The sequence below is a fragment of the Seriola aureovittata genome, chromosome 12, assembly GCF_021018895.1.
Source record: "Seriola aureovittata isolate HTS-2021-v1 ecotype China chromosome 12, ASM2101889v1, whole genome shotgun sequence".
NCBI classification, from domain to species: Eukaryota; Metazoa; Chordata; class Actinopteri; order Carangiformes; family Carangidae; genus Seriola; species Seriola aureovittata.
Window position 1 is genome coordinate 15843401 of NC_079375.1, and position 24893 is coordinate 15868293.

At 41.2% G+C, this 24893-nt stretch overlaps 1 protein-coding gene across 1 annotated transcript in view; it reads left to right on the top strand.

Moving 5' to 3' along the window:
- The window catches only part of gpc1b (glypican 1b), a 64533-nt gene extending 42582 nt beyond the window's left edge, over positions 1 to 21951 (top strand). Inside the window, exons 4-11 of the mRNA XM_056391269.1 lie at positions 6475 to 6702; positions 6997 to 7160; positions 12807 to 12972; positions 13138 to 13268; positions 16202 to 16330; positions 16651 to 16784; positions 17681 to 17856; positions 18308 to 21951. Coding sequence (XP_056247244.1) covers positions 6475 to 6702; positions 6997 to 7160; positions 12807 to 12972; positions 13138 to 13268; positions 16202 to 16330; positions 16651 to 16784; positions 17681 to 17856; positions 18308 to 18516 — 1337 coding nt within the window. The 3' untranslated portion in view covers positions 18517 to 21951. The remainder of the gene's footprint in view (positions 1 to 6474; positions 6703 to 6996; positions 7161 to 12806; positions 12973 to 13137; positions 13269 to 16201; positions 16331 to 16650; positions 16785 to 17680; positions 17857 to 18307) is intronic.
- Positions 21952 to 24893: the final 2942 nt, after the last annotated feature.

Consider the following 24893-nt stretch of genomic DNA (forward strand, 5'->3'; position numbering starts at 1 on the left):
AACAGTTTTTTTCACCTGTCCAACAAATTTGTTAATGATTCTCAGAGGCATTATGTACTAGCAGGTGACAAATTCATCAACTCTGACCAATCCTGAAAATGTGCTGGCATTTACCTTACATTTATCTTAGTTAAAGTTAAATGGCCATCGGTCAGTAGTCCTGAGTTTCATTTTTTACAAACATTCCCAGACTTGGATGTGAAGAGTCTCAGAAGGTCATGGCAGTCATCAGCCAATCAACATGATTGTGTATGTTGATGTAGATCAAATCCAGATGCAGCTTTACATGTTCTATTATTGAGATAACAAATTTAGTGAAGTGTATGAGCCTTGGCAGACGTTCGGTATGTGCTCACTGAGCGCTCTCTAGTTTTATATTTTAGTGCACCCCTGCCACCTGATTTTTTCCTCCTCTTCTCTTGGCATATGCCTCATCATTTGCTCTCTCTGTCTCCCTCCTCTCTGCCAAAGAACCATCTAGCTAATATGATCATTCAGCACTTGCCAAATGGACAATAGAATTACGGCTGTCAGATATGAAAGAGATATACAATTTCTTCTTTTTCAGACCTGTTTTCCTCTCTTGTGCTCTTTCATTCTTCCTATGATCTTCCTTTTCTATGCAATCCTCCCCTTGTCAGTGTGTGGTGCACTGCCAAAACTCAGTTGATCTGCCATGTTTGCTATGTATGGCGCTGTACTATATGCGATTTAGTGAATGAGCCTTTGTGGGAACGGTAATTTTATCTATGCTTAGGCATTGGTAAACAAATGTTTGCCTTCATATTTCTTCCATTTCATTGTGCAAGTCGTGTCCTTCTCCTGCAAAATACCTTGTAATAGAAATATCAAGCTTTTCCCAGAATTTGGATTGTATATTTTCTTTCACTTCTCAAGCAGGGTCCCCAAGTGCTTTGAAACATTTCCTGCCCATGTGAGACAATGTTAGCTGCCAAATGGAGGGAAACAAATACCAAAATGAGAAGAGACGAATTATGAAAGAATAATTTCCCGTCTGCCTAAAATTCCTTAAATGACCTCCGTGTAGGATTTAGGGGGATTGATTGGCAGAAATGGAATATGATATTCATAATTATTTTTTCAGTAGTATGTAATCATCTCAAGCTAAGAATCGTTGCGTTTTTGTTAGAATGAGCCCTTCATCTACAGAGGGAGTGTGACCTCATCCACAGAGCCCACCATGTTGCACTGCCATGTTTCTATAGTAGCCCAGAACGAACAAACTGAACACTGGCTCTAGAGACAGCCTTTCTTGTTTTTATGTTACCTGAACGCCATCGTAGGTTCTTGGAAAGGGACGGTGTGAGGGAAAGGGGTATTCTGTTGTGGTTTCTTGCAGTCTGTGACCTCACCGCTAGATGACACTAAATCCTACGCACTGGTCCTTTAATCACCACATTAAAGATCAGGTTCTTCAAGCCACTGGTATGAGTTCCAACCTAATTAGACAGTGGCAAAGTTTCCAGACCCGCTAAGCCCTCTGTATGAGAAAACCGATTCTTGATTAGCCTGGAATGAGTAGCACAAGCCTCGGTTAGTTAATACCTCTGTGTGAGAAAGTAACTTGGGATCAGTCCAAGCCCCTCAGTAAGAGTGATTGGCAGAAGAGGAACATCAATGGAACCTCTGTGTTACACAGAATCTCTTGTCAATAACACAACTCGACACGAGAGACAGAGGGAGGGAGCAGGACTTAAGATAGAGACGAGGCAGAGAGACAAAGATGGCACTCGGAGGTAGAGGCTACTTGTCTCTACGTAAAGCACCATATTGACTGATAAAAGACCAAGGGAGTGTAGCAGAGGGTGAAATACTTGAGAGTAATTTTATGGTATATGAGCTTTTCTGTGAGCACTCTAATGTGTGTGCGCGTGTGTTTAACCAGATTTAGAAGCAGTGGGCTAAGAGAATGTAGGAATAGAGTTAAAATAAGCCTCTGACATGTCAAGGTGGCCTGGATGTGAAGCTCAGAGTGATTACAAATGAAATCATTAACTCCCCTCGCACCGCAGGAAGAAAGTCATTAAGACACACACGCTTGACTTAGCTTGTTCTATGTGTGTGGGTGTGTGTGTGTGGGGAGAGTGTGAAGAAGACGAGTGAAAAGCAAAGTGTGATAGAGGTAGAGTGAGACGAGAGAGATTTTACTAATCTACTGTCACAAAATTGTTCTAACACTTATGGGAGTAGTCAGTGTGGTTGGTCTCCGTAGTGGAGCTGATGAATATTATCATGATATCAAAATGGATATTTCAACATTGACATATAACAAAATATTGCAAATTATACGCAAAATCACACATTAAACTGTCAAACCGAAGTGCAAAATAACCGTGTCCCACTATTATGCATTATACATCAAAACTGATAAACGGCCATACTGAATTATAGCCCAGTCCCACTCTGATGACTGTTATAAGTATAATCTATCTGGTATGGTTATAAAGACAGAGGGAGTCATATGCTGTTCAGATTAATGTGGCATTTGTGATTCAGGGCTATAAATATTAATGACAAAACTCTTGCACAGCGTCCTGCTCACTGCTGGTGTATTTATTACCCAACTTCTATCAGGTTTACAGTGCTGTAAATGAAACTGAATTGCTTGACTTGTTAAACAAACTAGAGTTAGTTTATGTACCACAGTTCGCCACAGATAAAGGTTTTATTCTTTCCTGGTAAATGTGTTAGCTGTGGACAGACATAATAGCAATAGTGACACCTGATGCATTTGTAAATGATTTCACTTAATGTGTGTAATAATGTGGTATCCTCATGACTACATTAAAAATGTACTATTGTTTGTCCCCTCTTTGTCCCCTTCACACCCACTGTGCTGGGACATAAGCAATTCAGCGCCCTTTCCCATCACTCCTTCACAGGAGAGCAGACGCTGGGGGGAGAGGAGGTGGAGGTTAGGCTTTAAAGGATGATATAGGATTGAGGAAGAGAGTAGAAGGAAAAGAGGGGTGAAGGAAGGGGTGGGCATGTGGCTCCCTGTGTCATGTAGACACAAACAGATGAAGAAAAGGTCATCTCCACACACACACAAGCACACAAACGCACAGGGGCTTTGTGTCATACTAATGATGATCATTATTCAATTGAGCTGAAGGGCAGAGGAGAAGTGGACAGCGTGGTGCCATTTACCAAGATCTGCCCTCTACATGTGCTGATCCCTGAGCACCTAAAACAAAAAAGAAACAAAAAAAAAACATGCCCCCAAACCCATAACGACTATAAACAGGAATGTGGATAATTCATTTAATGGAGAAAACACTTCACTCCATCACCTGAATGCAACTGTTTCTGCTGAAGCCCATTTGACTCGGCCAGACTTAAGGCGTTTTTACAGTATGGCTGACAGTACACAGCAGGAATGAATTCTAATGGGGATTAAAAGCAAGGCTGCACCTGTCACAGCAGCTCCCTGTCTGCCTGCCTGCCTGCTTGTCTGCCTGTCTGTGTGCCTGCCTCTCTGTACCCTGGATAGAATAGTGTGTGTTTTTCGTCTGTGATCCTTATGTGTCTGTGTGTATATGTGAAAGTGCTTTGACTTTCAAGCCGATTTCATACGTTTGCGTGCGCCTTTCTGCTGACTCCTGGAAGGATGATTGCGATTGTTGGCTTGCGTGCGAGTATGAGTGACATACGTGCAGCTCTCCTGGTACTTTGAGGTTGGCCCAGCGCTGTGTTTGCAGATAGTTTGAGTGGCAGGAGGTCAGGGAACAGGGGAACGATGTGTCATCCAGTCAGGAAGTCTCACGACTAAACAAACGCTGGACATACAGCTGCTGCATTTCAGAAGCATTTATCTCACCAAGCATTATAATTTTAGAAAATGATTTGCATCTCACACAAAGACAGAGGCTACACACCCTTCATTAAGTTGCCATTTGTTCAGTATGTTGTTTGTAGCTACACTGAGGGGCTTGTTTTCTCTCATTCTCATTTGTTTAAAATATCACACAATTTCAACCTGGTCCTCCACCTTTCTTGTTACATTATGGTTTAAAACAATAAAACTGTCTCATATTATTGAAATACAGTGTTAAACTTGAGAAAATGAGAAATTGTAATTGCTTATATCACTGCAGTAAGAAATAGCAGTCACTTGATTTCAGCACAATGCAGCAAAAACAACACTTAACATAACTTAAAATAAGCCTTTTTTTATCTATTGCTTGTTTGAAGCAAATATTTATGCCGAAAGCTGATTGTATATGTTTTGAAACACGAGTTGTACATCAAAAAGCACGTGACTGACAACATTACTATGACTCCGGTTAAGAAATAATGCACACTGACATTTTTCTGGGCATGAACCCAACTGAAGGAAATGTCAAAGGGCAATTGGTCATGGCACCAAAGGAAGACTGCGGCTGCAGAAGGAGGACTGTGACCTGATGTGTCATGGTATAGACCTTTCCAAACCAAAACAAAGATATACCTTGAAGAATGTGTCTTGATGTTTCCAAGATGAGTTAAATGCATTTTACAGATATACTTTAAGCCACTGGAAGTATTCACAATGCACAGAGTGACCATTAAATGTAGCAAAACCAAGAATATGTAATGACGTATGTCTCGGAGTGGATGTCTGCATAATAAAAAAAAAAAAAAAAAAAGAGTCCTCACAGGAGTATGTTTCTGCTAACATTCACTGCTAAATACATCTTTTCAAATCGATGGCTCCGATGAGATTAGACCTTTTAGCTTGGAGTCTGTGAAAATGCCAGAAGAAAGCAGCAAATAACAGCAGCGGTGAAGTGGGCCGGCTGGTGTTTATTAATGAGCGGGAAAGCAGAACAGAGAGATACAGTATCCAGCAAGGCCAGTGCTTAGATAATGCTACGCAGATGGGTCAGGATGAGCTTAGCATATTAACATGTTATGTAACTCCAAGTGCTGTGATTGTCTTCAGGCCCTGCGCACATGAGGTGATGGATTTTTATTTTTTTTCACTTCTGTATAACTCTTTATATGTTGTTGTCAGGGAAACTGTTAGAAGGCAGGGTGTGTTTCTATCATGTTTAAATAAGCTAGAGTGTGTGCGTGGTGAATTTTTGTGTTGATGTTGTGTTATGATGTTTTTAAAAACAGCTTGCTTAGGGGAATAAGCTAACTCCAGGCGGGGTCCCCCCCTGTGGAGGCCACAACCTCCCCTTTTCTCGTCTCTCCCTGATCAGGGGTGGCAGGCAGAGATAAGACACCTACAAAGTAAACACTGCTGCAGACTTCAGCTTTCCACCTCCCTGCCACACACACACACACTCTTACCAGGTGTTGGCCTGAATGGATTGATGGTCATATCACACACTGGTCACACACTGTTGTCGTGCTGAACCTACTGTTGTCATTCTCTTGGCAGAACAGGAGCCTCATTTATAAACATTGTTTACATACACAAAACAGATGTAAAAAAAAAAATGTTTATGCCTCTGGCCAAGCTGGGATTTATGAGAGCAAACTGGATAGGTGGCTGTGTGCACCTCAGTGGAAACTCAACCATGACCCATGCATACAGCACAATGAGTTACCAGTTTTAGCTTTCCAACGTAATGCAATCCAATAGAATGGTCTTTCATTAAATAACATGTTTAAGCACAAAATATTCACTCTTTAGAGGCTGTAATTGTAAGTGGTGTTATAATGGATTGCAGTATGTAGTAAGACGTGTGTGTGTGTGTGTGTTACACCCTGCCCCCTCATACATGTGAATCAGGTGGATGGAGCAGTAGAAACATTGAGATAGAATTGGGATTTGTAGTCTGCTTCCACTGTTTCCATATGCCTTTTTTTGGTGCTTGTCTCAGTCAGACTTCAACATTCTTCAGCTTTTTTTTTTTCCTCTCCCAGACTGACAGCCTGCCTAACTGTCTGCCACTCTGTTTACCTGTCTGTCTGCTTGACTGCCTGCCTCTGCCTGTAGCCTATAACTGTAAATCCTCATTTGGAGCAGTATATACTGCTCTCTGAAGCACTGTCAATTCTGTGACATCCCCCAGAGGGACACCCTCACATACTTCAGCTTTAGGTTCACTGACAGTATGAAGCGGTGTTGGTATGTAGCACAAGGCAGTCAAAATAAGATGGTGAAAGTGTGTAAAAATAACCTTTTTTCCTTTTCTTTCTCTTTTAAGCGTCCTTCTTACAGTATGAAATGCCTTAGTAGTCATCTAGGAATTACAGACAGACAGCTTTTTAGCTTTAAGAGCCTGAAAACATTTGTGTTAATGACTATGCCTTTTTTTTTTTCTTTTTTTTTTTGCTGTATTTGTTGAATAGCAGTGTGTACTGTGGGTGAAAAACAATAATGTGAGGATATGGAGGGGAAAAACTGGCACAGAACAAAATCATACCAAGCAGTGTAGTTGCTGACACTGTAAATCTGCCTCAAAGCCACTTCATTATTCTGTTGTAAAACCTTTAATTTTCTATATTGGTTTTTAGGTTACTTCCTGGAGTTGCTGAACCGCTCTGCGATTAGCCTACAGGAGACTTTCACTGCAACTTGGGGTGCAGTATACTCCCAGAATTCGCAGGTCTTCTCTGAGCTGTACACGGATTTGAGGCACTACTATCGAGGCTCAAATGTCAACCTGGAGGAGGTGCTCAACGAATTCTGGGCCAAGCTGCTGGAGAAGCTCTTCTACCAGGCAAACAAGCAATATTCCATAGGTACGCCCAGCTTCTTTTTGTAGAACGCCAAATACCAACCATGAAGTAATTTGTGGGTTAATGTTGCATCACTAACACAGATTTATTGACTGAGAACTCCCTTTACAGCGGTGATATACACTGTGTACTTTACAAAAGTAAAATAAAGAGCACAAATTACGACTTGGCTTTGACACTGTCAGTGATAACATCTGATTTATTCTCTTTGCAGAGATAACCTCATACTTTATTAAAGTAAAATACTCTAAACTATAATCTTGAGATGTATGTGTTGAACATGTATCTTGATTGCAGGTGAGGACTATCTGGAGTGTGTGTCTAAGCAGATAGAGACGCTACGGCCCTTCGGAGACATACCCCGTGTAATGAAGATGGTGGTCACACGCACATTTGTGGCAGCACGTTCCTTCGTTCAGGGACTGGTGGTCACCGGGGAAGTGGTGCGCAAGGTGTCCCAGGTAAAAACCTCTCTCCAGTTTCCCATTTTCTTCCCTCTCAATTTTACACGGCTTCCTTCCATCTAATAACTGTGATTTGCCTCTTTGCCTTAAATTTATAGTCCCCTTTTCCTATTTCCCGCACCGGTTACTTTTATTGCTTTTGATAGAAGGGACTTACGGACTCACATAGCATTTAACTGGTGTCTAATCTGCCGAAAAGCTAATATTCTCTCCCACTACATGTTAATTGGTGTTATTGTGTTAAAGGTCTGTATTCATTTTTCTTTTGCGGTCACCAGTCCACCTCCTTGATGTGAACCTCTAAAAACACACACATATACACTGAGCTGTTTTTACTAGTCTGTGTGGATAGTATAAAGCAGTGGCAGATCAATGTTGGTGGAAACTAGAGGCTCCATAAAGTAAAGCCCACGGCTCTCAGGCAATCAGCCCCTGCAGCAACAGTTAATGTCAGCTTCACACTGAAAGAAAAGGCCATGGGGAGGGTTAATATCTCCCAAGAGAGATGGTCCCCTTTGTGTATAAGACAAGAGTAAGGTTAAGATCAGAGCAAGACTGAGAAATTATTTCAGCTTCTGAAAGGGAGGAGGTCAGTATTGATGCAGTAGTGAAAAACATCTTCCATCAGCCACTGGACGAGGAGCAGTGGCCCCATGAGAAATATACGCATCCTTTGACAAAACAGATGCTGCGCCAGAGATGAATAATAAAATAATTTCCTTGATGAAATATTACAAGGCCAGGCTGTGTGTGAGCATGAAAAGACCAAAAGCAAGAGAGGAAAAAATAAAATAAAATAAACAGAAAGATTGTGGCGCTACTACGTGACTCCAAGGCCACACATTTGGATGCATGTCAGAGAAAGAATCTGTATGATCCTTTTCCCTTTCACTCTGATGTATGTGTTCTGGCTAGCACTGTGGGTGGCACATACTGTGCTGTTTGCATCAGAGTGAGACAGCCTGGCCTAGCATATCTTTCTCTGCTACTCTTTGGCCCAGAAATAGGTGCAACATCTCACACCTACAAAAAGGGACCTGAGGATGTGTCAGTGAAGTACCTGCACACAGCAAAGCCTATGCACATCCATAGCCACAGGGAGGTAAAATCGGGGATGACCATGAACACAGCTAGTCCAGCAAAGCAGTTAGTAGGTGAATAACAAGACACACAGCATGACAGTGGCAGTTAAAACTCCATGACCTGGAGCTATGGCACTAATGCAACTAGCCTAACATAGCCAGAGACATGACATTTACTGCTTAACTTAGACGCGAGCAAACAGGGGACGACGGATCGGAATTAGCATGGGCAGCACGCTATGTCGAAATTGCCATTCAGGATTTGTGACACATGGGCGTACCCCCTGGGCCAGTCAGAGTGGGTTAGGACTCCTGCAAGAGCTCTGCCAGCAAGATGCTAAACTGATAAGCATCTCTGTTAGGCAAACATTCATGTACACACTGGAGTACGCGAGCGCACAAGTGCCTCAAGGTGTAGAAACACACACACAGTTCCACACACACACATCGTCATAACATCATTACCCTCCAACGGTGATGAACATTTCCCCAGTGTGGCTACTTCTTAATACACATTTCCCGCCTGATGTCGTTGTGTTTGTGCTGAGGGATAGTGAGCGATGAGTTCATTAAACTAGGCTGGCTGGGGAAAATGTGTAAATAATTAGCGCAGCTTTTACAAAATTACAAAATGTCATCCCAGCGCTAATGCCAGGGCACTGGAGCCACTGCCACTCTGAATTAGGTCATGGACTGCATTCTGCCCTATTTACACACACTCATCAAAAGTCTTAAGTGGGAAGGCAAGAGAATACCGCAATTCAAGAACAGTCACTATGGACACACTTGGTCAATCTCTGCAAAAGGGAATTTCCAAGCTCGGTCCATTGAACTGTACTGCCTTTCTTTCTTTGAATCATCCATGTCAAAGCTGGTTTGATACAATTTGAGTAAACAAAGTACAGGCTTCAACCAACTGTTCAATTTCATATGCAATTTCGAATTCATAATTTGTGTGTCAGACTGTGTCGCTGTCTTCGCCTGCACACAATCAGCCTTGTGCTGTACTTGCGCAGATCAGAACGGCCTTGTGCTGGGAACAAATGAGACGGTGAAAAAAAAAGAGAGAGGAAGATAATAAAAAGACTGTGACGAACTCCAGCATCCTCTCTTATTCCCCTCTTACTGGTCTCTCAATCCTTCATTCTCCTTCCTCTCTCAGTAAATTGTACTCCATCATGTCTGTTGATATTTCCCAGAGCTGTGCCCTGTGCTGGCCTTTGTCTCCTTTTTAGTGTGAATAGCTTCGTACACTAATTTGGATCTTAGCTTTCCCCTCCTTTCCTCTGTAATTTTATCTTCGATTGATTGGGCCCTAATGAGACAACCTCTCCTATTTATAGCTATCTATTGCCACTTAAAGGGGCCCTGTGACTGAAGATGTTTACTTCACACTGCTCCGGGAGCTATTACACTGCTCGAGTGCAAAGCAGGGGAGAATAAGACGCAGTTCTCCCTGCATATGTGTGTGCTCCAAATGTCTTCTGCGGAAGTCTGTGTTTGCTGCCAACTTAGAATAAGCATAACATGAATCCCTGCTATGTATTAGTTTGATTAGCTATGAAAAATAGGAGATGTAGTGAAACGTGATGAAAGAGTATCCTGAAAGGAGGCTGGGAATAGAGCAAAGCAGAGCAGAGGGAGACCGAGATGCGTGGAAAACTGAATAATTATTTGAGAGGGAAGGAGATCTCAGAAGTGAGATGCAGTCTTTCTTTCTGGTACAGTATTTATTCCTCCCTTGCTTCGCTCCAAGCTGCACCAGTTGCTGTGTCCTTAACTTTTTTCCGGACTGTTTTATTCCCTCGGGTGGAGGAGTGGAGGAAGTAGGCCACGCGCCACATAGCTCACTCTGGAGGCAAGGAGTCTGGATGAGCTCGCTCTATAACACAAGGGGGAGAGGTTGCTCATATATCCTTACTAATTACATAGGAAAGACAAGCAGCGAGAGAGAGAGAGAGAGAGTCAAGCTTGATCGCAGGCAATATAAAAGGAACTGACAGGTATGGGAAGCATATTGTGTAGGTGAAATGAGGACAAGTGAGGGTATAGGTGTTTAAAATGTAACACAGTCATGTCAAAGAGCCACATGTGTAAACATCAAAGAGAGAAATTCAAGCCTAAAACTTTCTCTTGATATCTCCTGATAGGCCTGTACAGAGATGATTTGAAGTAGGTCAGAGTGAGTGTAGTGTGTGTGAGTGTGTGAAAGTGTGAAGATGCATTCTGTCTTTATTAGTGCTGATATGTTGATCTATTTAGAGTTGATCGAAATAAAACTTGTGATCAAGGATTTTGATGAGCGATTAAACATTGAAAGGTAAAAAGTGAGGAGTAGCAGTTTTTTTCTGTTGTATGTATCCGTACATGAATTGTCTTGTGGTTTCGGACTATTGGGTGGACAAAACAAGCAATTTAAAGATATCTCCTTGTACTCTGGGAGGATATGGTGATGGGCATTTTTTCACTATGTTTTTAACACTTTAATTGTAAGATTTAATCGCATTTTTTTCATAAATTGAAAAATAATAATAATAAAAAAACAAAACAAATTGATCCATAATGAAATCAATCCTTAGTTGCAGTCCAGAGACTATGAGTCTTTTTACTGGTTCTAATTTGACAGCCCCTCCTTCACAGTGCCTGGTGCACCACAGCTCCAAGGTTACTGAGGAAATTGTTAACATCAACCAGCACCACAGAGCAGTTACACACTGTGTCATGTCTGTTGGGCCTGGCCTGGGATTCCCAGTATTAATACTGTATGGATGATGTAACAGGAACTAGATTAATGACTGTCTCTCCTTAATAAGTATTTCATTTTTTCACTCCCCTGCCAACACCCCTTGGTGGATCTCTAAGGTTTTTTTTTTTTTAAACATCCCACCATCTCTCTCATTTTCAGGCATTCTCTCCACTCATCTCTGCACACTCCCCTCCCTCACTCCTCTCTCTCTCACCAAAAAAGCATTCGTCTGACTCATCCCTAGCTAATGAGTGGTGGGGTAAGCATGGGAGGAGGGGAGAAAAGGAGGGCAAGATCTGACTCATGTCTCATAAGACTTGAGATTAAGCCTGGGAATGTGGTTATTGCTGTTCTGTGTCACTTATTTCACTTCATGCTGTCCTCCTTGTGCAACTGGCAATAATTACCAAATTCGATTGATCTCTCTTATACAACAGAGATAGATTTACTAATTTAGGCTCATTATGTATTTTTTTTAATGTGGTTTAGGATTTAGTTTAAAGTTGAAACAGTGTCAAAACTACTTTTACTAAACTACTTTTGCCTTATGTAGATCAAATATAATTAGATTAAATTTTAATGATCCTTGTGGGGATATTGAGTTGATGCTATATAACCATAAATAATCATTGAATACAGTTAAAAAAAAAGAGACTAGAAAACAATATTTTCAACATTAGAGAACTGATGACAGAAAGTACATAAAGTGTGAGAGACAAAAGACACAAAAGAAACTATGAAAAGAACTATACACTGCACACAGAATTACACCATGAAAGAAAAGTGTTACAGAGGAGCTACCTTTGTTGATGCAGATTACATTCATCAGGGGACAAGGCCATAGTCCACTGTCCTGAGAATTCAATGTCTGCCTGAAGATGATCTTTCTTCATTGAGACCGGAAGCTGTCCTAAACGCATGACAGGACTGTAGAATGTTGTTTTCCCACCTGATCCCTATTGTTGCCCCATTTCCAGTGTATATTTGTTAAAACCTGGTTTTAACTGTGACTTTGCTGTTGGAAGAACAGTTTCCAGGAAAAGCATCAGGCTGGCCCAGATGTCAGCTTAGAGGAGCTTTGTATGCGTAGCTGGGCTCGTTCCATCGCTCTCTCTCTCTCTCTCTCTCTCTCTCTCTCTCTCTCTGTCTCTCTCTCTCTCTCTCTCTCTCTCTCTCTCTCTATCTCTCTCTCTCTCTCTCTCTCACGCGCGCGCGCGCGCTCCCTCCCTCTCTCTCACACACACACACACTTCCTGAGGTTTTGCATGCATAGCTGTACTCTCTTGTGAACAGAGCTTACTGGTATTAACCCAGTTTCACTTTTCACGCACGAAGGCCCTTTCCAGGGGGAGCAGCGTTGTGGGATAGAGAGGGAAATGGAGGAGGCAGGAAGGATGGAGTGAAGGACTGAGAATACTTGTATGAATGTCAGGGCCTTTTCATCGCATGTGAAACAAAAAGCGAATTCTCCCAAAGTGGTTTCCAAGGAAACTGTGCTGAATGAAAGTCTGGTGCAAACTAAAAAAAAAGGTCACCATGGGAGGTGACCTCCCACAGTTCTGCGACTGTCATTGTCTGGCTAAAGAAATTTACATCTTTACATCTTAATAAATCTGAGCACTTTTGTTTAACATATATTTAATTCTCCTGTACAGTAATAGCAGGGCTTTTCACAGTTTATACAGTCAAATGTACAGTCTTATCAACAGCGGCTATCAGTTTTTTCTTTTGGACTCTTAGATCATATATGCTTGACTAAACAGTAATATTTCATCCAGGTGGTGTATGCTTATTTTTGTCTGTGCCCTACCCCAGGTGCAGCTGAGCCAGGAGTGTATGCGAGCCATGATGAGGATGACTTACTGTCCCCACTGCCGGGGCATGGCCTCCGCCAGACCTTGTGCCAACTACTGCAGCAATGTCATGAAGGGTTGTCTGGCCAACCAAGCTGACCTCAACACCGAGTGGAGGCATTTGGCGGGTGGGTAGCACATCACACAAACATTCACACATGAATCCAATTCAGCCTCATGTCTGCTCAGAGGTTCACCCGACACATGGTGTTACTTTGTGCTGTGAATACAGCTGAACCAACTTCATGCATATGAAACGTTCTTCATGGTAACTGTACCTCCTGTCTTTGTAGAGACAATGATGCAGGTGGCTGATCGCTTTGATGACCCATCTGGTGTGGATAGCGTGGTCCTCTCCCTTCCCAATCGCATATCAGAAGCCATGTTGACCATGAGCGATAATTTACAGACCATCAACAGCAAGGTCAGAACACACAGTGGTGCATACATACTTACAGATATACACAGCTGAAGTATACAAACTCGTTTTACTGCACAGAATACAATGAAGAGCTCATAAAAAATACATCAAATGATATAGTGAGCTAAACCACAATGTGTCGGCGCCATCACAGACACTGAATATCCCTGATATTCAATCAAATCCCAATCAAATCACATATTTCCTTGATTATTAAAGCAGTTCACTCTGTGCCTGAATTTTAATCATTGACCAATGGAGGAGGACCCTCCATCGGTGAGGAACAGAATGCATGTCATTTTAAATAAGGGGATTGTTACAAATTAGGTCGTATTAGTGTTTTTCTTGTCATGGCTTCACGACTACCCAATGTAGACAATGGTTTAATTATATTAGGTCAAAAGCTAAACAGATGTTATCTGCAAACTAAAGAAGGGGTGACTGGCTACAGGTAAGAACATCTGTCAGCCAGTCCATGGCTATAGGTCCTAATGACATTTCACATCTCTAGTTAGACTTAAATCTATGTGTATCTTTTTCTTGAGGGAAGTCAATGAAAGCCAAATTGACAAACTTATATCCATAAAATGGTTGGCACTATACAGTAACTTCAGAAAGTATTCAGACCCCTTCACTTTTGGTACACTTTGTTGTATTGAAGATGTAATTGATATAAATGGATAAAATTGCAATTTTTAATCATTAATCTACACAATGACAAAGTGAAAACATGTTTGCGAATTTATTGAAAATCCCACTGTCTGCTGTGAACGGGTACATGCTCTTTGCTTTAATCTTCCTTGGGATGTGAGAAGAACTTCATCCAACTGTGGCAAACTGAATTCATTAGACATAGTTTAGACCTCTGCAATAGATCAGGGCAAGGGTATACAACAGTGGTTTGGAGTGTGTGTGGGGCTCAGAAAAACTTAATGTGATCAGGATTTAGTAATGTTGACAGTTATAGGATTATTTGTAGACAAACGTCAAGTTGATGTATTTAAAGCACACCCACACAGTCCTGATGAAGCAGATTAGCTGGTTGTTGCTTATTTAGTTATGAATATTTAATGTTAAGGAGAAATACTAAAAATTTGGATTGCTGGGGCTTTAAAATATTTATATCATTCGATAAACTTTTAAGAATAGAAGGAAAGAAGTAAAAAAAATCTGTACTGTCTCAGGAAATGCCACTGTGCTACCTAATATAATATAATACACAATCATTTATCTCGGTTCTGACTCAAACAACATGCGGGCTTGACCCTGGGTCTCTGCTCAACATGCTACCTCATTGCCCCTACTTGTTCTTACAATTAACACCTATCCTGCAACTAAATTAATGCTGTTACAAAGCCCCACATACCTGATTTCAACTGAGGGATGTGAGTCATGCCAGAGTCTGTGGGCCAAGCATTTACTTCACTGCTTAATGGTGTTTTAGCATCAGTTTTATATGATCCTTAAAAGGCACTGGCAGCCATGAAAATCTGACTGAGTAGTTTGGTGAAGGTGGAAAACTGTGTAGATGGTGAGAGAAAAGACAAAGCTTCTTCTGTGCTGGTTTGCTGTTAAAGGAGCCTGGCGGCCTGAGGTGAGCCATAGTCTGGCGGGCCGCCTCTGACCTGGTTCAGTATGGTAATCACACACAGCTTCAGCTTGTGATCTTCATCTCTAGGGGAAAGTGCTGTGTTGATCCCTCAGAAGTCAATTGATGCTCATAGTGTAGTATTATGGTAGACAAAGTGTGGGGACAGATTATCCTTTATTTACATAATCTGCTGACATCAAAAGCCATATGTTGAGTTATGTACTTTCCCTCATAAAAACAAAGACCTACCAGATACACACAATAGAATCTGCAGTAGGTATGTGTAAATATAACTGTAGCAGAGTCAATGCCACGTTTTTCATGTTCATTATTCAATCTGCTGCGAACCATACAACACCAACATGTTATTCTGACAGACATGACTGAAAGCTTAAAACGGGATCATTGTATTCTTATATGTGAAGGTTCAAAGGCTTGAGGCTCCTCTAAGCAGATCAGATTGGATGACAGATTGACTGCAGTCTCTCTGTATTCCCAGGGCTCCATTTATAAATGTAAGCCCCATAGGGACAAGAAGTACTCTCTGAGCTGTGAATCATTCTGCTTGAATGATTCTGTGGTTGACTCATGGGGTCATTCAAATAACCAGCACCACTTGTGACTGTCGGTTTTCATAGGTAAGACATTTGTGTGTTCTAATATGCTCAAAGATTCTTTGTGTACCTATAGATAGATAGCTGGTCTAACAAACACCAAATGTTTTGCTGATGCGGTTTGATTATGAGATTATAGGATTCTATTCAGAGAGGTGGTTCAGCATCATCAGATTTCATTCTTGTCAACACCAACACCAATAAAGATTCAGAGTATGACCTACATATGGGAGGAAAGTAAAGTTTATAGAGCCTGTGTGAAGCCTTACAGTTCGAGTTACTTGTACTAGAAGCACTTGGATCTGGTTTCTCATTTAACCCTTCTGTTAACCTTCTCAAGTACAGGTAGGTGACATCTTAAAGGAAAATGTGAATACATGAGTAGATAAATGTAATGACTACAGATGCTTCCATACAGGGCAGGACTGGGTCACGAAAAGGTTTGATCAGAATGATGTGAATCATGTGCTGTGGCCTTCACAGTCACCAGATCTCAACCCAACTGATTGCCTGCAGTTGACTTTGGATTGACTGTCACGAGGGAATATATTTTGGAAGAATGGTGTTCGTCATGTCAAGGGTCACTGGAGCTGCAGCCGCCCTGGACGCTTGTAGTGGCCCAACAAATCACTAATACACTTTACGTTGGTTTTTTTCCTTAGATTTGTCACCCATCTGCATCTTCTCTCTCCATTTCTGTTTTGTCTTTTCTTCACCTTCTCCTGCACCAGTTGTTCCAGGCATGTGGCAACATCAGAGAGGGAGGAACCAGCAGCACAGGAGTTGATGACTCCATGAAAAGAGGGAGGGTTACAGTGGAGGACAGACTGGAATCCAGCTCCAACAAAATGAACAAAATGGTAAGTATTTATTCAACCGAATCTGTGTTCTTGTTATTGCATGCTGACAGCCTAATCTGATCCATTCATAGTGATGGTCTATGACGTAGGAACCATTGCTCAACCTGGTTCACTTAAACCCCTTTTTGCTGTTCATTTCACCTTTACACTATGGGGTGATTAGATGAGAATGAATGCGTGCAAGGATGAATGACTCCGATGACTAAGCATTGCAGTTGGTTATCGGGGAAGCGGGATTTTTTTGCTCATTATGCTCTTCATTATGCTGTGATTTTAGGCAAAGCATAAAAGCTCACAAATCTGCTCAACTCCCACCTCAGGTGTCTGATGTAACTGTGAGACTGAGGGACTTGCAGTCATACTGGGTTTCTCTTCCGAGTATGCTCTGCAGTGACAGAGTGGCCACCGGAACGGGGGCCGAGGATAAGTGTTGGAACGGCATGAACCGTGCCAGGTAGGACATTTAAACCTATGAATACATGTATTTTCAAAAAACAAATCAAAGTAGAAAATGGACATTCCATCTTCCAAAATGATGGTGTTGAATTCATAGTATAATTTCCCACTGCCATCTGGCTAGAAATCACCTCAGCCAAAGGAAATGGACTAATCTATCTATCTATCTATCTATCTATCTATCTATCTATCTATCTATCTAATGGGAACTGTGGGTTGTTGCTGAAGTGATCCCTATTTTTTACAAACTGTTCAGCAGTCCCAGCCATCAAATATCAACACCATATACCCCCCACAATGGATACATGGTGTCGATACATGTAATGAATCTTCATATCAAAGCAAGATTCAGTAAGTTTTGAAATAAGAAATCATAAGCAGTAAAACGTTTCCATGTTCAATTCAAAACACTCAGTGATTCTGCTGTTTCAGCCTTATTTGTTTTGGTATGACCAGTAGTGTATGATGTCTAATGTTAGCTAATGTAAGCAAACTTTTGATATTGTTGTGGTCATTTTGCTGACTTCGCAACTCCTCTTTTCCCATCATAGTTACATTTCAGTGTTTCTTTTTTTCATAAAACATAAAACAAGAAGTAAGCATACTGTATCTCATGACATGTTAGTTGTTTCCCGCTTGTGGTCCTGTTTCATTTACTCTCAGTCTGATCCTCTTCTTCTTCTTTTTTTTTTTTAATGTTGGGTGGAAACAGCATTTTACAGTAGATGCATTACCATCACTTTCAGTCTGGTCACCAAATAATGATGTCTTTAAAACCAACTGACAGAATCCTGGGAAATGTAGGAAATGCAAAGTGCCATTATCCTATCACAACTGTTCAGCAAAAAGTTCACAGTAACACAGTAGTGTTAAACAAGTGTTCATGTGTGCCAGGTACCTTCCTGAGGTGATGGGTGATGGCCTGGCCAGTCAGATCAACAACCCTGAAGTGGAAATCGACATCACCAAGCCGGACATGACAATACGCCAACAGATAATGCAGCTGAAGATCATGACGCACCGCCTGAAGAATGCTCTCAATGGCCAGGACGTGGACTTCCAGGACACCAGTGTGTACTTTTACCATGACAGCCACAAGTTTCTAAAAAATATTCACAAGAAATCAGATGACTCACTGATGATTCAAAGCTTTTAACAAGTTCTAGATTAAGGGGAATAAACAACTTTGTTTTTGAGGAGGCAGAACACTTATATCTTATACAAACACTCACAAAAAGCAAAGGTAGTACATTTGAAATAAAGACGAAGGTATAAAAAATGCTTTGCATGAATCAAAGTGCTTTTTTGTCCTATTTTGTAACAGTACAAGTAACACAAAATTTCCTTTTTCTGGGACTTGCACCTTGGCAGTCAACCTCATATGTCATGCTAGTAGTTAAGCAAATAATGTATGAGGATGGTACATTTAATATATTAATTATATGAATACACAGGCCACACTGTTTCTAAATGTGTGTATGTACATACCATTAAGCTCATGTCCTGACTCTCTGTCTGTAGGTGATGATGTCAGCGGTTCGGGAAGTGGCATGTGCACCGAAGAAATGTGTTCCCGGGACCCACGCCTTGTCAACCCCGTCACTGAACGACCAATAATACGCTACCCTTTCCCTCCTGAAAACAAGAAGGTGAAAGCCTCGGCCAACCAGAACCTCCCCTGCATCACCATTTACCTGCTTTCACTGCTCATCTTGCTGCTCCGGCGATAATTGAGGGGGAATCTACCAACCGGGACTGAGTTTGGGACACGGGGTTGGGGAGAGTCTGAAATGGGAGGGAGGAGAAGTTTGGGGGTTAGTTACTTTGCCAAAACTAAATAAGTATAAGGAAACAACAACAAAAAAAATCACTTGGACGGACTTTGTTATGGTTTTGGATTAGAACAAAATGGAATGACGACTATTCATAAATGTTTTGGTTCTGCTCTGGTCTTTTATTTCCTGCTATATTATGACACCATTAGAGCTGGTCTTTTCGCATCTTCTAATGTTTTGTTTCTGGTGTTTTGGTTCTCTGAGATTCTATCTGTACCTAAGACATGTGTAAGACTATATTGCTAACAGTATGTTGGTGTTGACACCACAGGGAGAGGGAGAATGGGGCTTTGCAGTGGTACTCGGATAGACATATTTTATTCCACTCCTTTGAAACGGCACTTGTTTTCAGTAGAATTTATTTATTTATTAATAACTCACAATAGAATCCAATATTTATAGGAAAAGAACACAAACTTCAACGAAATATAACATTCATGACTTTTACAGGAGGATAATCTGGACATCACGACTCACCAGACCTCTTAATGCATCAAGCCTCACAATATCATTAAACGTACACACACTTTCTCCCAACGTGGGTGAGAGCACTCCGCGTCAGCACTTTTTCCCATTTAAGCTGTAATAATAGCCGTGATCACATTCACACTGACATGATCGTCTAATGTAGGAGTAACATGACCCACCATCCACCACTCCATCCATCCACTCATCCCTACATTCCCTCTGCCATCCCCACCCCTCCCCGCCGGGGCAGATCTCCCTCTCTCTCTCCAAACCCTGCTGGCAGTGTAGGATCAACTCGAGAGTCTGGTGTAAGCAAAACACATGCTAGGCCGGGCCAGGTCTCAGATGACAGCAGCTTCCCACTATAGAGCACTGTATGTGGAATGGTGACGGCGGGGGCGGGGGGGTGTCGGTTTGAGATCGCCCTCACAGCAAAGGATTGACAGTTCATGATTTTGGAAGCGTGTAGCAGAGCAGAAATTTACACAGAAGCAGAAACACTGCTGTCATGTAGCGCTTTTTTTTTTTTTTTTTTTTTTGCAGTATTCCTTTTATGTGCACAGCAGAGCAAAAATATATAACATGCATAATTTTGTGTGCTCCCTGCAAAGGCCCAGTGTTCCTGTGATTAGCATCATAATTGCAACCAGCAATGTCATATGTTTTTGTCTAATTGCAGCAATGATTCATATCACAGTCAAACCCACACTGTGCACCGTGTTTGAATTGTTCTACTATTTCGATGGCAGACACAGCAGTGTACATATTTCTGATTGCTTCTTTGTTGTTTTCTAGAGGAAATAGCCAATTAGGTATCACAATTTTATAATGGCCAGATCATTGTATGCTTTAACTCTTAATTCCTTCATCATCTGTCATAGTGTATTCATATCTACCTTCCATTTTTCTGCAACTTTTCTATATCAGTGCCTCTTTCTTCCCACCCCCGACTCCCTCTACCCGTCTCCCCGCTCATCAATTATTATGACCTTTAAAGCGTTCCTCATGCTTCTACATGATGGCAAGGCAATATGACAATGACACAGTGGTTCATTACGTGTCAACGTTAGTGGGAATGTTGTGGAAACACAGTGTGAGGCTTTTTCCTGATGAGAAGCTCGCTGGGGAGGAAACATGTACCACATTTAATTCAAAGAAATGTCAAAGCTCTCGTTTAAGAACGCTGTGTGCAGGATGATGGGACAGTGCTTGCATGTGTGTACATGTTTTTGTGTTTGCGTGTGAATGTGTGTACTTGTCTTTTGATTGATTGAGCAAAAGAGGGGACGGACTATAGAGCCTTTATAAATCTTGTCTGGATGCCACAGAAATGAAATGTATTAAAATGTATTGGACTAACATTATATGCTAGAGTGCTATTCAACTGACAGCAATGGGAGATTAATATAGCTCATTTTTCCAAACTGGTATTTTCAACCTACTACTGTAATAACTCACAATCCCTATTGATGGTATCTCTACTTGTCAGTATTGTATGTGACATAGAAATGAATATGGAGGACACAAATGGACATCATTGCTTCAGTTGTACACTGGGACAATCCACTATAATTCATTTTGTGAAAAAAAAAATCTATATGCACCTGACGGTTGGTAATACTGCAGATCCAATTAAGTAGTTTGAGGCTCTGTCAAAGTTTGAGAAGCACATCTGTTCGATACTTGGTTAATTACCGCTCTGGAAACGGGTGAGGTGGTTGTCATGCGTGTTACTTGACAGGTTATTTTGATGGTATTTTCAGTTTTTGACATGCTTTATTAATGACTGCTTTGTTGCTCTGTGTGTATGCGCGTTTATGTGCGGGTGTGTGTCTATCTCTTAGTCCCTGGTTATGAAATCTGCCTGTGACTGCCTTTGACACTTTGTATAAGGTTGGGGTCAATTCTGAGATTTAAAAAGACAGATATAGTGATATTAGACGTTCAAGTGGGGAAAAAATACACATATTAAACAAAGAACAATTAGCAAGGGCACCGCATGGGTCCTCTTTTTGTGACCCTTTAGAAAAATCTCAATATGAATGTGAAAGTACACAACATGCCCTGTAAAGAATGAGAAATGACTCCAACTGTGATGGTGACATTCCAATTCAAAGACGACTTGCGACTTTAGACTCAGAACTTGAGTTATATTGACTGCCTCACAATGTCATGGGCTGAAATTTGCACAAACCCTCCCTCCCCCCTCCCATCCCTCCCCCCATCCCACCCCACCCCTCCTCTCTCCTCCTTCACCTTTTGATCCCATTAATTTGTTGCTCAAGTCCTCCCTCCCTTTTATAAAAACCTGCACTTTTATGAGGCCAATAAATGGCATTGTCTGCACAAAGACATCACAAGATGGTCAATCGATGCGTGAGTCAACACCTTCCAGGAACGACTATTGATTGGGGTTGTGTGTATGCAGATAGATATGGCCCAGCAAGACGTCTCTTCTTCAACTACGGTGAAACAGTGTAAACTCAAAGCCCCTGAGTGCGAGAGGAAGCAGGAGAAAGGTCTGTCCAGAACGCTGACAATCCTGCCCTCATTCATTACTTTAGGTGGCAAAAAAAAATAATGCAAAGCTGATTATCCAACCATTTAAAAACTGCTTTATTCTACACTGTGTTGAGTATGGGAGGCATTTCTGTATGGTGCCAATTTATGAGAAAAAAAAAAAAAAAAGTACTTTTCATTTTCTTGTTTTTATTTACTTCGGTTTTGTTGTTACCAGAAATCTATGGAGAGTTTGTGCTTATGGTGAAGATAGATGCCAGAAAGAGGTCGAAAAATACAAATGTCTCATTTGCTGTTGTATCTGAAATCTTGTGTCAATTATATACATTGTAAGATTTTCAACATGCCTGTGCCCTGTTTCTTTACCTGTGTGTGTGTCTGTGTGTGTGTGTGTGTGTTTGTTTGTTTGTTTGTTTGACAGAGAAAATAGGACAAACAGTTGTTGGTTTATACTTCCATCAGGCAGATTTTAAAAAGGTTTTAAATTATATTCACAAACCACTTAGCTCACACAAACAACACTCAGAACCATTATATCTAGGTTTCTAAGGAAAAGGAAGTGTATGCTCTTCTTCAAAATTGTGCATACCATCTGTCCGAGTTGTTTCTCGGAGCGCAGCGTGGGGCACACTGCCACCTAAAAAGGGCCAATGTGCTTCAGTGATGATGTCAGAGGTGACAGCTGCTGTCTGGTGTTGCCACACAGGAAAAACTGCCACATGTTCAGAGCACACTAAGTGCTTTGTCTTGTTTCTGTGTGTAGACAATGACATGATCATCTCCCCCAGGATGGTTTTAACAAGGTGTACTTGACCATGATCCTATGGGAGGCTTGAAATGCTACGCTTCATGTACAGCGCTGTTTTATACTAAGTGTTGCAAATATGTGTATAGAGGCAAAGAACTTTGTGGATTCTAGTATAGCAGTGGCAGCAATTTTTCCACCTCTCTCACCGGGTTACAAATTATACGAGAGAAAATGCACCTCACAGTTGGGTCATGGCAGCAATATTTAACCAAGATTATGAATATTAAAGTATGTGTCACAATAAATCTCAATTGCCACCCTCTCTGCCTCTAAACAGTGCCAAAATACACAGAGTCTGTCCTTGTAGGTCGACCTTGTTCACTCCAGCATCTGTTTGGTGTCACAACATGGGGATTCAAAGACAAACTCCAACTGTGCCCAGATAATTTTAACAATCCCAGCACACATTTTCTATTTCTTTTTTTTTTTTTTAATCAATATTAATATATTTCTACTCAGTGAGAGACAATTTTATTCTAAGTGATTGGAGTACATTTAATTTCACTGAAATCATTAGTCATCCTTCTGCAGTCGTGGCCCCTTAGCAGCTGCTACTGTACACACATACCGGGAGACGGACTCACATACCCGGCTATCGATTGTGTCTGAGGCTCTTCACCTTCTCTCTTACTCACAGCCCACACAACTGCACAAATACACAAGAGTTATTCTCAGCCTTTTGGCTTTCAGCTTGCCCTTTGGTTCACGGCGCTTTTATGAGTGACTGCCTCACAACCTTACATGGTCTCCGTATTTGAAATATCAGCTCAACAGGGCAAAACACTTGTCAATAAAAATCTCCTCAGCTCAATACACCATGAACTGCCTTTGCTTTCAGGCTCCATCATGTCTGGCGGTAACATGCTACCGGGATTGTGCACCTAATACCTTATGAAATCCATTGAAATATGTTATTCCCAGAAATGAAAAGAGGGTAATGACGCACTGCATAAAATTTTAACCACATTTCCATTTCAGCATGAAGGCAACTTATTGGGTAGCCAAATTAGTTCAAAAGAAGTGTAATATCTGGAGAAAATTGGATTCCTCTCTTCTTCTCTCTTCGGCAGCAGGTGCCATGGTAAACCTACCAAATCTTTGAACGCTACATTACAGGAAGTGAATGTTTGGTGAAACATGGCATTTGGAGTAGTTATCCTATTGCCTCAATTGCTTTATCTCGTGTATTTGAATTTGGATTACCCAAAGAATGCTTGCAGGTTTTTGACGTCATGAATTCAAAGAGAGAGATCCCCTGTGATTTTTAACATCAGTGTCACGTCTGGACGTGCAGACAAAAATACTAAAAAGGCAGTTTTCTCCAACTAAATTTCCCTACATGGTTGCAAATGCGCGGTGTTCCTCTTTTGCCTTTTGGGTTATTAGACATATTCTCTCACCTTTTTCTCCCTCTTTGATCTGCACTGTAATTGAACTAAAGCCTCCCGCTCCCTCCCTCTCCCTCTATCTCTCTCTCTTTCTCTCTCTCTCTATCTGATATCGAGCTGTCTGAGTTGTTATATAATTTTACATCAGTACTTATATTCGAGATCAAGGGCTTCACATCATTGCCTCTGTCAGATGACTGAATATGAGATGGGTCAAATAACCAAAAGCTCACCCAGATACACTTCCACCTCAGGTTGTACAGTACACGTGCACATACTGCCACCCAGTGGGGAAAGGGTTTCATTACATTTCAAGGAAAAATAATAAGGCTCAAAATGCACGTAATGATGAGAGTAATGGGGCCTTTATGACATTAAATAGAAATGATGAGAATGATGGAAAAGTTGTTGCTTTAAATGTATAAATGACAACTTCTGCAATTGCTGACAAATTCTGCTTTACATTAATATCATAACCCAACAGATACAATCGACTGCAACTGAATGGAGGCCTCAGTTACAAAGGGAGTATGGTAATATTAGTTTTGCATATTCTGAATGTAGCCCGACCCTGGCGTAACTTAGTGTCACTTGTGTTCTTGGGGATGAGTCTCTGATTCAGCAACGGTAGCAGTGGCCTTGTTAAAAATTATCAACATCTCTGCGAGTCAGAGGAGAGATCCAGTTATTACTTATGACTATTTATGACTATTTATTATGTCTCCATTTTCAGTCTTCCTGAAAAGTGCCTACAGCTCCCGTCAGGCTCGGACAGTAAAGCCCTGTGTCTGTCGACCTCTAGTGGTTGAAATTCTGAATTACTACAGTGTAGCGCTGTGTTCGGGCAACAGTAATGCAGTGATGCAGGGTGTGGTCATTAGAAGTGATACAAGTAGAAAAGGTTTGTGAAACAATTTTTTTTTTTTATCATGGTGCTAAATTGTTGTTTAAAGGAGGATAACATATTTCAGAGGCTGAACTTTTATTTGGGTGTCCATAATAACTCATAACAGTATTGCATTTATTTTTATTTTTTTTATATTTTTTGAAAACTGCAAACATTATATTAGACACACAAATTTCACACT